This window comes from Mytilus trossulus, chromosome 3, assembly GCF_036588685.1.
Source record: "Mytilus trossulus isolate FHL-02 chromosome 3, PNRI_Mtr1.1.1.hap1, whole genome shotgun sequence".
Taxonomy (NCBI): Eukaryota; Metazoa; Mollusca; class Bivalvia; order Mytilida; family Mytilidae; genus Mytilus; species Mytilus trossulus.
The window spans coordinates 2,112,297-2,126,884 of record NC_086375.1 but is presented as its reverse complement, the minus strand read 5'-3'; the positions used below and the strand labels follow the sequence as shown (position 1 = coordinate 2,126,884).

The window sequence follows — 14,588 nt, the reverse complement described above, 5'->3', positions numbered from 1 at the left end:
TATAATCTAAAAATTGAAAGACTGGGTTGATGGTTGCTCATTGATCTTCAACTTCGTAACTTATATGGCCTTTATAAGTTTCTTGATTCGAGCGTCACTTGTGAGTTTTTGTAGACGACACGAGCGTCTGGTGAACAAAATTTGGTATCTAGAATGAGTTTATTGATGTTGTCTTTGTGTTAGGTTGTAAGATCTTGTAACTAATCGGAATGTTGATAGATCTGCGACAGATGAGTTGGCTGAAATCAATCTGAAATTCATAGAACATGATATAGAATAGAAAAGAATATTTCTATTTCCCAAATTACAGGGTCAATAAGGGGCATAAAATCAGATATAAGTGAACACCACCAAAGGCACTGGTCTCGGAAACTCATAGAACACAAAATGTGTATTTTGTTATATTTTTGCGTTCCAACTGGTCCTCTGTATGGGATTTCAAAATATCAATTCTCGTGCCAAGTGGCAATTCAACTATTTTTTTTTTTTGCTTTCATATTTGTCAATTTCAACATGATAATTACGTCATTGTGACATCCCAACTGATCTTTCTGTTCTTTAGTGTTGCAGATGATATTAACCTGTTCATTTTGCAATTTCATTGACACAATAATGATTCTTATCAGGCCTCCTAGTCGCATACTCTGCACATCTGCGATGATAATTAAAAAGAGAAAGAAAAAAAAACACTGATTATAAACGACGACTTAAACACTGTGGTATACACTGATCGATGTAGTCTCAGCTAAAGACAATAACCTTCAGTAGCTGGATAACTTTTTTTTTTTTATTTAAAAGGCTATTAAGTTTTAGCTACTAGATGTTAAAAACAAAGTATAATTTCTTTTTGAACAATCAAAAGGGATAAATTAAATAATAATTCGCTTTTGGCAGTTAAATTTTGTCAAAATAAGCTAAGAAACATCGCTGATGAATTATTCACTTGAAATCCGTATGTATGTGCATTACATTTAATTTACCCTCTTAGTTATAGATGTGTTACGCATGTATCCAGCATTAAAAGAAAAGGATGTCAACATTGAAATTAATTGAGTCAAGTTGGACTAAATCGAGTCAACTTCTCATTTAGTAATTCCACGTGGTCACTGTCAGTTTATTTTTTTATTTATATATATTGTGTTCAATGACCGTCGTCAGTCTTCGGAAGTCATCTGGAAGGCCAAGTTATAACTGAGACTACTATAACACATAGTAGTCTCAGGTTATAATCAAAAAAATTGAAACTTATTAATAAGTCCATACTTTGTTGTTTATATTTTGTCCTTTATTTGCATTTATATACGTCTTAGTATGTTATGAATCAAATATTAAAATTTGTGAGTCAAATCTGTGATTATCATTTGACAGCTAATGTCCCTTTAATAAGCATTGATACATGTATATACTAATTTTAAATTTCTAAAGAAATTTTAAAATATTTAGCTGAGCTCATAATTTAACATTTTTATATCTCACACGAGATTTATATCAGCTAAAGATATGGTAAGAAAAGTTGTAATTTATGAATGAATTTGACTGGTCATCTGAAAAAAGGCTTTAGTCATCAAGTGAACATGTAAACAAACACACGTGTTATTGTTTACCTATTTCACGGAAGTTTACATGACGCATGCGTACTTATCTTATCCGGGCACCTGTCGAAAAACTCAATTTCAATATGGCGTCCCAAAGTGAGGGCGGAGGAAAAGATGACATTAAAACTCACTTTGTAACCCGGGAAGGGACGTACAAATTGATGCCATTGTCAGAATATTCAAAACCTACCCGAGTTCCCTATAATGGTCAAACTAACACTCCATCCAGAGTGTCATTCATTAATGTAAACGATGGTTCTCCGTCGCCAGATAGGATATGTTTCAACGTTGGCAGGGAATTGTATTTTTATGTTTATAAGGGCGTAAAAAAGGTATATTTTGCAAAGTTATGTTACAGAATATAAAAAACACCTTGCATAAAATATATATGTACCTCACAATCACAAAACACCACTGCAGATATTGTCAATTTTGCACCAGACTTGAAATAAATACACATAAAAATTATTTATGATGAAACCGGTATTTAAAATTGAATTCCGTTGAGGTTTGAATATTATGGCTTTTGCTGTCCAGGGGTTTCACTTCATTTTGTTTGAAGGGGCCAATTAGAGATTTAAGCAGGCCCAAACCTAACAGGGGGGGTTTGGGGGGGCTTGCCCCCCCACGATTTTTTTAAAATTAGACGCAAAATCCTGCATTCTGGCGCATTCTGGGCATTAAATTATAGTTCTGAAAATGTCACTTTTACCACTAGCCCACCTCAAAATTTTAACAAAAAGGCTTAAAAACCTGCATACCTGGCATAAAACTATAGTTCTGAAAATGTCATTTCTACCACTTTCCCCACCATCAAAGATTAAAAAAAAAAATAGACACAAAATCCTGAATTCTGGGCATGGCAGAAAATTATAATTGTTCTAAAAATGTCACTTTTACAGTACCACTGTTAATGTAGGCAACCTAAAGTTTTTCTAAGTAAAAAAATTGAATTTAAATATCTAACATCACTAAGTCAGAAAGTATAATATTGAAATATTTTCATTTATATCACTTCACTAAGAGATTAATTATTAGAATGATTGATGGATACAATTCAATGACACTTATGTATAAAAACTTGTTATTCATGCCAAAATAGAGTTCACCAGCAACAATCGTCCTCAAAATCTGATCATCCTCAGAATAAAAAAATACTACATTGAGCATCATAATTTATTTCTGGCTATATAATAATTGTTGATAAAAGGTTACATGTAGTAGCAAAAACTCTGAACCTGAAAAGAGGTTAATTTTATTTAAATAGGGACATGGGACAATAAGAAAATTATGGTGCTATTTACATTTAAAACCAGATACTTGTCCTACCTTTGGGGACCCCTAAAAAAATTTGGACAGCACTTCCCCTGCACGCAGCAGTTTTAAATATCCCCCTTCCCATTATCCCGGTGGTATGAAAAGATGTGTTAAGAAAGAAAAAGAAGAAGTGCTGGCCAGGCTCATTTATAAGAAAACATGAGCTTCCACTTCTTCTAAATTTCGTTTGATAGCTTTTAAAAGGGTTACATACCTCACAACTGAAAGTATTATCACCAGAAATATATCTATGATTTGGAACGGGACCAGAAGTTCTGCCAAAGCAATTTTTCATCGATGTACCCTGCCCCCTTTTCGGATGCTTTGTAGTTGCCGGCAGATCGACGGGGTCCGTTGTAGATCACCTAAACAGTAAAACTATGTATGTATGTACGTAGATCCCTCCGTTTACGGAACACCCCATGAGAGCTGCGAGGGTACAGTGGAATCCGTGTACATTACTATTCATTCAATCATAACAACGATAAGCACGTGTGTCAAACAGGAAGTCTGAAATAACAGCCAATGAAAATCGTCGTTGCAACCGCATGTCGGTTTAAAATATAAACACAAATCTTCGAACTCCGTTGTCATGATTTTAATATAAAAAGATCTGATAAAAAAAATCGGACTTTTTTTTTTTTTTGTTAAGGACAACTGAACCGGCCAGAAATTGATTTGAACAGTTCAAAATGGCCGGCGGCCGGTTCTTAATGAAAACACTGGCTGTCATTTCATTTGATATACCTATGATTTATTTACAAACCCATTCAAACAAATATCATTGCAAAGGATGCATTGTCATGTTTTATTATGTTTATGACATGTATATGATGAATATACCAATTTCAGGTTTGTCTGCCATAGAAGGAAATAAATGTTTTCCTGTAGTGCTTAGCATCATTACAGGAAATATTTGACAATGCACTGCAAACATGTATTGGTCTAGAAGAATGCAGGGTTCACATAAATAATCATATTTATTTCTTGCAGAATTTTGCATTTAATTTGTTGATGGTTGTGAGCATTGTTTTAATTTACACTAACAGCCGCCAATCTTCAATGTTTTAGGAGTCAAATTATTGTTTTTATTTTCTATAAAAAGTTGTAGAACAGACAATTATTGTTGCTATAAAATATTACTTATATTGCATGAAACTTTTTTTTACACTGAAATATTTAACAGGTTTAACATTCATTGTAAACAAGAAAATAACGACCTTGGTTTTGAGTACATTTTGTACATGTGGGGAAGAACATGTTAAACAAAGAAAACTGTCTTATGCTTCTACATTGTATTTGTTTACACCTGAAAGACATTCCCCAAAGTATACTATGTAGAACTTAAGTAAGAAGATGTGGTAAGACTGCCAATTAGACAACTCTCCATTCATGTCACAATTTGTAAAAAGTAAACCAATACAGGTGAAAGTATAGTCATATATTGTTAAGTACAAAATGAGGGGTAGGAAAAATGTCAGTCGACAATAAAACAGCAACTCTGAAATACTCATAAAACATCAACATGACATGCACGATCAATAGTTCAACAAACACCTTTAAAATCTATAAGAACAAATGTAGGTCAAACTTATCTAGTTGTAGTTAAAAATCCAATCATGAAAATTATGAACAAAAATACATATATATGATTTTGTATTTATTCTTCAGGCTGCAGATCTGACAAAACCAATAGACAAGAGATTATATAAAGGGACATTTCCTACATGTCATGATTTTAATAGAATGATTATATCCAGTGAGAGTGTTAGATTGTTAGTAGGCTTTACTGCTGGACAGTTACAGCTTATTGATCCTATAAAGAAAGAACTGGGAAAACTTTACAATGAAGAAGTTTGTATAATTAAGTATTTAAACGTCTAGTCTGAAATATGAAGGAGGGGAGGGATAAATAAAATGTTATTTTGTGCCACCTTGCTTTTACTACAACTTGTTTAGAAGCGTTTTGCAGTTCAATCAAAATTCTTACACATTGCAATTTGTATTATACACTTAAAATATTAAGCATTTATGTTATACAATTTATTTAAACAATGTTTACGAACAGATAGGAGTTACTGCTCTCCTATTATGACTTACAGTGTATACCCAATTTTCACTCTTTTACATAAAATAATAAGTCAAGATCTACAAAAAAAAGTTACTGCCCTTAAATGAAGTTTTCACCATTTTGGTTTGTGTATGTTTTATCTACAAAATTGGTCAAGACTAGACAAGATCTGCATACATGTATATCAGTGTTCCAGCTAGGCCGTTTTCAGAGGGTGCAGCGCCCGCCCTTTCCCGAGTGGCGCCCTGTGCCCTTTTTACAGTTTCCAGGGCGCCTTGCCTTTTTTGAAGATCGATTGTATATTAATTTGTTCGTATTGATATGATACGCTAATTACTAAATTTTACCTGGGGAAAAGTTTATGACTTTGTTTACAAACCCAAGCTAATCAACGGTTACAACTGGTGTCATAATCTGTTGTTATAGTTAATCCGTTTATCGGATGGGTCATTAATGATCATCAACATTAATTCATTCAAATAGAATCGGTCTTTGAAGAAATGTGCATACAACAACTTGGGCACCATTTGCAGTGTTTACCATAGTTTCATGGAGGAAACGTAATGACAGAAAGTTGAAAAACATAATAAACTTGTTGAAGACATTGTTTTACTTGTTTTCCGTGAAATAAATAGAAAATTCAGACGTATTTGTCATTGACTGCCTTCATTTTTGATACGAAAATAACAAAGTCGGCCGCCATATTGTGATCCTATTTACATCATATTTACGTACTGTTTATAATCCTCCAAAGAAGGAGCACACCCTAAGAAAGATAACTCAATCTGATTTTTTCCCTAGCATTGAGTAACCCATTTACATATTCTAAAATATGTCTACATACTTCTTGCTTAAGAATATATATGTTTAGGTATTTACATGTATTTTGAGTTATGGGAAAAGTTAAAGAGGGTCTAAGTAGCAGTGTTGGTAGGGTGCCTTGGTCATCTTTTTCTGTATTCTTTATTTTTGATACAATTTTTCCCTGTTGCTATATATCCTAAAATTGTGCATTTACTGAGCACAGCTGTTTTGTGCTGTATTGCCATTAAGCACAGCAGGGGTAGAAAGGTGAAACTTGTAAAATGCGGTAGACCATAGAAACAGAATGAAACAGGTCACCTTTCAAAACATACTGCTACAACTGTGCCAAGCAATGATAAAAAAACTTGTGTGACAAGCTGCTTGACAAGTTTTTCAGCCTAAAAAGTAGAAAGATAGAGTTCTATATGGGCTAATGATGTTGTTCTTGTATAACCTGTGATTCAACGAATAAACACAATGTTTGATTAATATCTTTTATTAAAATATGCCCTTTTCATATTATCATATCACACGTTAAATGCCCTTTTTCAGGATTGGCACCCTGCCCTTTTGAAATCCTAGCTGGAACACTGTATATATATCTACAATGTATAAGGTCCAAATTGCTTATAAGCTCATTGTACATGTAAGTCAACTTCTTAGTTATTGCCCCTGATCTTCCCTTTTACCCACTTATGTAATTTGGGCAAACAATGTTAAAGACATATAAAAATAAAATATCTAAATCATGAATTGTATAATATTCTTGTTTTGTATTATAAATGTTGAAGATTTTCTATGAATTATGAATATGCACATGATCGATATATAAGCTGAGACCTAGTTTAGGAATTGCTGCCATTTACATTTTACAAGTACAGTTGAAGTCAAGAGTGCAGTTCATTTTTAAAACAGAGATTTTTTTTGTCATTCGATTCATTATTTAATTTATTCCAGGATTATATTAATTGCTTGTATTACATTGGTTGCAATGAATTACTTTGATTTTTCAGTTAGATAAAAACCGATAATTTCACATGTGAAATAAACTTGGTTATTTCACTCTCTGACGTCATACATGTGTACAACAATAGGCGTTGTCAAGACATCGATAACGTGGAAACAAAACATGCGTAGGAAAAACATATAGTTCCTTACATGCATCATTCGGTCACGCGCTGTCTTATTTTTTTATATTCAAATATGGCGATTAGTTATACTATAATTATTAAGGTAAAATTAATCCTTCCTGTATAACTTAAGACAGGTGAAAGATACAATGTGCCAGAGGCATTCAAGCTCATACATTTGTATTAAAGTAAAATGCAAACTGACAATGTCAAAAAATAAAATAAACCGTCTTTTAACAATGTACTTTGTGAAAACTTTCTCGCTACATTGAAGACCTGTTGGTGACCTTCTTCTGTTGCTTTTTTCTACAGTCTGGTTGTTGTCTCTTTGACACATTCCCCATTTCCATTCTCAATTTTATTGTTGCAATGATCATTGGCAGGTGTACATGTTATCAAATTCATTGACATAATAACATACCTAGGCCTGTATTCTTGTTACTAAAAGTGAACTTAGATATTAAAAATCTGACTAATCATCTTGGTTCATCAATATGTTCTCATCAAGAATATGCTTTTAAATTGCATTTAGTGCCTATGATGCATGTATAAAAAAAAATCTTTTTTTTCAGAGATTAATAGACAAAACCAAAGTCACATGTATAAAATGGATCCCTGGATCAACCAATCAATTCATAGTATCACATTCTAGTGGCCAGATGTATATTTATAATGAAGAACTGCCGTGTGGCCCCACCCCTCCTCATTATCAACCGTTTAAACAAGGAGACAGTTTCTCAGTGTTCACATGTAAAACAAAAAGTACCAGAAATCCATTGTACAGATGGATGGTCGGGCATGGACCAATTAATGAATTTGCATTCTCCCCATGTGCTCAGTATCTGGCCGTCGTGGGACAAGATGGCTACCTGCGTGTTTTTAATTACAATTCCATGGAATTAGTAGGATCAATGAAAAGTTACTTTGGTGGTTTATTATGTGTGTGCTGGTCACCCGATAGTAAATACATTGTAGTAGGAGGCGAAGACGATTTAGTCACAGTTTGGTCTTTTATTGAAAAACGTGTTGTTTGTAGAGGTCAAGGACACCGATCGTGGATAGGGGTCGTTGCATTTGACCCTTATACATCAGTGTTTAGTGAAGAAGAAAGTGACTCTTCAGACAAAAAAACTGGGTCTGGTAATCATGAAAACGTTGTGAATGGTAGCCTACAATCCAATAGAAATTCATTAGAATGTCCATCAACATCATCATCATCGAATATCACTACATATAGATTTGGGTCAGTGGGACAAGATACAATGTTATGTTTATGGGATATTACCGAAGACATTATCAAACAACCATATGGACGCTCACGGACAAGTATTCTGGTCACACCAAACGCTTCACATACATTACCTAGATGTAATAGTTTACCGCAGTCCCAAAAATCCAATTCAGTAGCAAGTGACCTTAGTTTAGATGGGAATGCCCATCCTGTGGCTAATCATACATCTAGTTTAAGTACAAAATTTGCAACATTAACTTTAGCAGATAGAAAAGAAAGCCAAGAAAGAAAGGAACATAAAAGAAATTTTAGTTTAGCAAGTCGAAGTGTAGACAAAAACAGTATATTAAGATCTAACCATGTAAAACCTGTAGACAATTCAATTAAACTCTTAGGCACATCAGCTTGTCCTCGATTAGAGGAAGCACCCATTTTAGAACCTTTAGTGTGTAAACGAATAGCATCAGAAAGATTAACTGAACTTATATTTCGAGAAGAATGTATAGTGACTGCTTGTCAAGAAGGATTAGTATATACATGGGCTCGACCTGGTTGGACGTGTCCACAAGGGTATGCGGTAAGTACTACCCTCCAATTCAGTATCATTGCAAAAACATTGTTTACTACATGTATGTAAAAAATACATAATAAAAGTCACAATTTTTTAAATACATTTGTCATGATTGTACTTTTAACAACCGTTTTTGCAATAGCAGCCTAAAATAATAAGGTTAAGGCTAACACATGAGTAAACATTTAAAAGACATGTTGAATATTTATTTATTCAGTATTTCTCAATTTACTTTTACATGTTCAGCAGGCAAAGACCAAACGTTCATTTTTGGGGGAGAATTTATATATACATTCAGTATGTACATTGTATATAGTTTAGTTTTTTTTTGTTGTTTTTTTCAGAACACGATGCAGCACACAGTTGTTAGTCCACAAGTTGGAGGTACTGTTATTTAATTGTAATTCTAATTTTATGTAAGTCCTCATGGACTTATTTCCTAACTCAAAATTGTGAACGTATACGTAGTACATGTATTTTAAAAATCAAGCTCAGCTTGTCTGAGTAGTTCAAGGGTTGAAGTCATTAAACTTTGCTCAGTGCTCGGAGCACATATTTCATGCTCGAAACATTGTTCATTTCTTATTAATCCTGAATATGCATTTAATTTGCATCCATCATGTCCATTAGCATCCCCCTCGAAATCAAATTTGAGCTGAAAATGAACATTAATCCTGAGAAACAATAAATAGCATAAGGTTGAAGGAACTTGCATAAACCTCATAATTTATGACTTAATTTGACTTCTAAATGAGCTATTCCAGCCAAAAAATATGATTTATGGTAAAAAGACTCATGTTATGGTCCAAACATGGTAATTAGGGTAAAAAAACGGCAAGAATTCTTAAATGTGTGCCCAAGGAAATACAAATGTAGATGGATATTAGTACATGTAGTACAATACATGTCCCATAATAGAAGTAGGGAATCTACAGTAAAAATGACTACCAAAACAGTACAAAAGTATTTTGTTAATTAATTTTATTTTAAACCACACATATAAAATTGAGAATGGAAATGGGGAATGTGTCAAAGAGACAACAACCCGACCAAATAAAAAAAAAAAAAAAAAAAGCAGAAGGTCACCAACAGGTCTTCAATGTAGCGAGAAATTCCCGCACCCAGAGGCGTCCTTCAGCTGGCCCCTAAACAAATATATACTAGTTCAGTGATAATGAACGCCATACTAATTTCCAAATTGTACACAAGAAACTAAAATTAAAATAATACAAGACTAACAAAGGCCAGGGGCTCCTGACTTGGGACAGGCGCAAAAATGCGGCGGGGTTAAACATGTTTGTGAGATCTCAACCCTCCCCTTATACCTCTAACCAATGTAGAAAAGTAAACGTATAACAATACGCACATTAAAATTCAGTTCAAGAGAAGTCCGAGTCTGATGCCAGAAGATGTAACAAAAGAAAATAAACAAAATGACAATAATACATAAATAACAACAGACTACTAGCAGTTAACTGACATGCCAGCTCCAGATTTCAATTTAACTGACTGAAAGATTATGATTTCATCATATGAATATGTATCTTTAAACTGGAAAACTATTGCATGTTTTATTATTATGATATCAAGCTATATATTGTAAATTGTTTATGGGTTAAAACAGAATTTTCTAATTATTTCAATATTTATTTTCAGAAGTTTATCAAATGCAGTTTTAACACAGAGAAGATTCCTCCTGTGGACTCTGAGTCGAACCCTACAAAATGTGCAATGTTTCTCCACAAACCAATGAAATAAGTGCTAAGAGGGGAGACAATCTATCTGACTGTGATACATGGGTTATGTCCCTTCTTGATGTGATTTAACTGTGATCTTGTGCTACCTTGTTACAGCTGATTATTTGTCACTTACTGTTTGTGTGTATAAGTGTATGAGTGTGTATTGTAAATGAGCTTTGTGTGAGAATGGATGCTTATGCATCAAAGGGCACATTTGCTATGAGTATGATTAACAATGTTTTATGTTATTAAGAATTACATATATGGGTTACAGAATTATGTTCAAAACCCTTAAGAGCTTTCAGTTGAAAATATTTATTTTTGGAAAAGTTATATTTCTAAATCTAAATCTAAATATAATTGTTAAGTATATTCCCTTTGTTGTAGTCCGATTTGGTCATGTTCCCATGCACTTCCAATATATAACGAACAATTAATGGTTTAGATATATATATATATATATACTATCTTTACATTTTATCTGTGGCCATCCAAAAGTGCTTACATGTCATTTTTCTCAGCAGTTTGATAAATTTTTGTGAGGGTGTGTACTTTTTTTATTTGGCATGTCATTTCATGCAGGGGCTGCACTTGTCTAAAAGAATTGAAGCCAGCATAGAAACTTTTTTTGCAAGAAAAATCAAAAGCATCTTAAATTTTGTTGCCTGTTTCAGAACACTTGGATATAGCCCCCTATTCTCTAACTGGATATGCATCATACTTTTCCCCTGTAATTTTGAGTAAGTTCTTTCATATAAGTTAAATTATCAATAAAGTTATGTTAGATTTCATTGTTCATCATAAGCATAAGTCATTTGTCAAGCCTTCCTAACTTAGATTTATTTTATTTGTTTATTGAACAGTTAGGGTCCATCCACATGTATGATAGTTTATTTGATTTAGAAAACAGAACCATAAATTGATGAACAATATATTTTTTTTTTTATTTTGACCTTTCTGTACTTTTAAAGCTCTCTCTGTACTTGTTAAGCTCTTGATTCATGTAGTTGATTCATGTAGCAAACTTTTAAATTCTGTATGATTTTTTCTGAACCAGAAATGATGTCAGACATCTATTGCAAGATAGAATACAAAATTGTAGTTGGTGATATTGGCAATGCCCAGTTCAACTACTTTTATAAATACATTTGTATGTGTGCAGTAGTCACATGTTTAAATTCCATTCAATAGAGAAGATCCATTGATGTAAAGTTTTTAACCCACAGAGAGACAAAATATTATTTAAGTTATTGTAATATTGATTTTTTGGAATCAGCTTGCATTCACCACTGCAGAATCTTTTCTAAATTATCTAAAAAATACCCAAGTATAAAGAAGACTTGCCTTTTAAGTATAAAAAATAAGATTTGGAACAAAATTTTCATTCAAGAGTGGAATCTGGATAAATCAGTTTTCAGAATTTACCACTAATTTTCTCTCCTGTCTGTTGCAATTTCATACTGTTATTATATAAGAGACTAGGCATGAACCAGTTTCTTAACATGCATATAAATGGTACCAAACTTAAATATGATGCCTGCTTGATTTTATTTGGTCAGTTTCCCAAATATACATAAATGTTATATTCAGAATAGAATGTCCAGAATTTAAAAATCAAAATCCAAGAAGGGAATATATAATATTAAGACAGTGAAAGTGCATAACCCATGAGAATTTAGTTAAAATACGATCCTTAAAAAGAAGTAGTAAATCTCTTTTACAGGACTAATTTCTATTATTAGCTTTATATTTGACAATATTAAATATTGATAATGTTTTGAATTGGCTAATCAGAATTGGTGTTCTATCAAGAAAGACAATAACAGTATAGTAATCTTTGAATTGGCTAATCAGAATTGGTGTTCTATCCAGAAAGACAATAATAATATAGTAATCTACATTAGATCTGATATTTATCTTAGATTGGTCTCATTAGTTTTATAAACAGAAGCATTTTCTCCTCATCTAGGTAGAGGATAAGTAAAGACATAATATTTCCATTTTCATAGCATGATATACATTATCACAGTATAAAACCTATTTTTTCTAAGACTTAAATTTAATGTGTAAACTTGATCAATAACTCATAAACAGCACTTATTTGTATTGTTTATATGAATTTGGGGCAAGGTTTACACACCAAGAACAACTAGAAAAATGACTTTTTTAATACGAATAATTCTCAACCCAAATATGTTTTAGTGTTTTCTTTTACTTTCATCTCCCTTTGAAACACAGGATTGCATATTTGTGCAAGTTGCATGAATGTACAAAATGTATCACAGTGAAATTGAGAGGGTATATATGTTATAAGAAAGGATTTACTGACACATGGTCTGAAATTGTAAACCAAGTAAAAACTTGTTTTAGATGAATAACATTCAAGTATTGTTTTCTAAGCAAATTAAATAAGATTTAATTCAATGTATTTACAAACTAAAAATATTGGATAATAATTATAGACAGAAAGTCAGTGAATGGTAAAAAATGGTTTTCAAAGTATATCAGGGGAGATAATTTAGATTGTCTCCCATTAAAGCCATTGGATTTAAATGAAAAGCTAGTTTTAACTTTGTCATTGTCATAACTTTTTATCAGGGTAAATAACTCTCTTGTATTTCCTATTGCATTTTGGAAAGTTAGTTATTTTGAGAAATAATAGCAGATACTTAAATTGGGTATTTCTTATGCCAAATATATGGTATAAAACACAGAAAAAAATTTTGGAAGTCACAAATATCAACAGCTTTGACATTCATCTTTATGTTTTAAAAGAAATTTTCTTTCTATGATTGCAATTTTTATAAAGCCTTCCTTGAAAATCAAGTAAATTCACACACCTGACATTCTTTGAAATTAACTTTTGGAGTTGACATAATTATTTGACATCATAAAATGCTATTTCCTGAATGAAGTTCTGCAAATTTTCTACAGTCAACCTAATTTCTGCGATATTTGAAAACAATTATAACCTAGGGTTAGATTTTTTGAAGAATTCAGTTTTTTTTCAAATTTTGAAATTACATTTAGTATTATTTATATTGAATGTAAAGTTATTATTTTTAAGTTCCACAATGACAAAGTCCAGTCATTGAAACTGTTGTAAAACATGAACACATTCAAAGTAAATACTACAAGGTTATACATTTTCAAAAGTTACCTATGCTATTCAACAGTACAGTGAATTATATGGGCATTATGTCAAATAGTAAGGCTTTACAGTAGTGCATGTTAAATTGTCCAATATTTATAACTATAACTATATTCTGAAATTAATGTATGCAACTATTTCTATTGTCGTATATGATCATTAATGAGATCAAAAGAAATTTTGATTTACACAATTCAGAATGTAAGATGCTCTCTTGGATCAATATACATATACACATCCCATCTTATTTTTCGCCCCAATGATAAATAACTTAACAATAGGAGGAATTACTTCTTTTAATCAATTTATGATTTTCATATTCATCATAGACCAAAAGATAAGCTGTTTTTAATGAAGAAAGATTTTTTAATTTTTTGTTGAGATTGTTGAAGACTATGTATGTATGAGATGCATGCCTTGAATACTTAACTTTGTATTTTGAAAGGCTTGTAATAGTTTATATTATAAAACACTTTTAAAACCTACTTGTGTTATGCTTTTTGTGTTGTTAGGCTGCTGTCATTCATATATACCCCTGGCACATTTCCTATTATTCATATTTGTGATCTTTTATATGTGCCAGCCGTGGGCAACAGGGGAATTAAGGGTAACCTATGACTTCATTTTCGTTTATGCCCTCTTTAACTTAAGTCTGCATCATGCAAATTCTATGAACTCATACACAATGCTTCAAACCAGAACTAGCATATTGATTTTGAATTTGGCCAGTGAGACTCTGAATGTTTTAGAGTTATGCCCCTTTTTAACTTCAATTTGGAAAATTGTGACAGTTTTATTGTCGAGCCTGCAACTTTTAGTTGCAGAAAACTTGACATAGGGATAGTGATCCGGCGAAGGCGGCGTTAGCTAACTTCTTAAAAGCTTTATATTTTAGAAGGTGGAAGGTGTTTTATAAAAAAAAGAGTGTCTAAAGTAGCTACAAGTATCTTGTCTTAGGGAGGGATACATCATATTTTTT

The 14,588-nt window shown here is 32.2% G+C and overlaps 1 protein-coding gene across 1 annotated transcript; it reads left to right on the top strand.

The window, feature by feature from the left end:
* Positions 1–1,660: 1,660 nt before the first annotated feature.
* On the top strand, positions 1,661–14,094 carry LOC134709978 (WD repeat-containing protein 20-like). Its single transcript, XM_063570107.1, has 5 exons — positions 1,661–1,927; positions 4,584–4,766; positions 7,490–8,725; positions 9,064–9,103; positions 10,376–14,094. The coding sequence occupies exons 1-5, from the start codon at positions 1,679–1,681 to the stop codon at positions 10,396–10,398; spliced, it is 1,731 nt and encodes a 576-aa protein (XP_063426177.1). The 5' UTR covers positions 1,661–1,678; the 3' UTR covers positions 10,399–14,094.
* Positions 14,095–14,588: the final 494 nt, after the last annotated feature.

Excerpts from the sequence above, each read along its gene's own strand:
- LOC134709978 (XM_063570107.1), top strand. The coding sequence starts at position 1,679 with ATGGCGTCCCAAAGTGAGGGCGGAGGAAAAGATGACATTAAAACTCAC. Across the intron at positions 1,928-4,583 it reads TTTATAAGGGCGTAAAAAAG|GCTGCAGATCTGACAAAACC; the intron begins GTATATTTTGCA and ends TTTATTCTTCAG. Across the intron at positions 4,767-7,489 it reads GAAAACTTTACAATGAAGAA|AGATTAATAGACAAAACCAA; the intron begins GTTTGTATAATT and ends CTTTTTTTTCAG.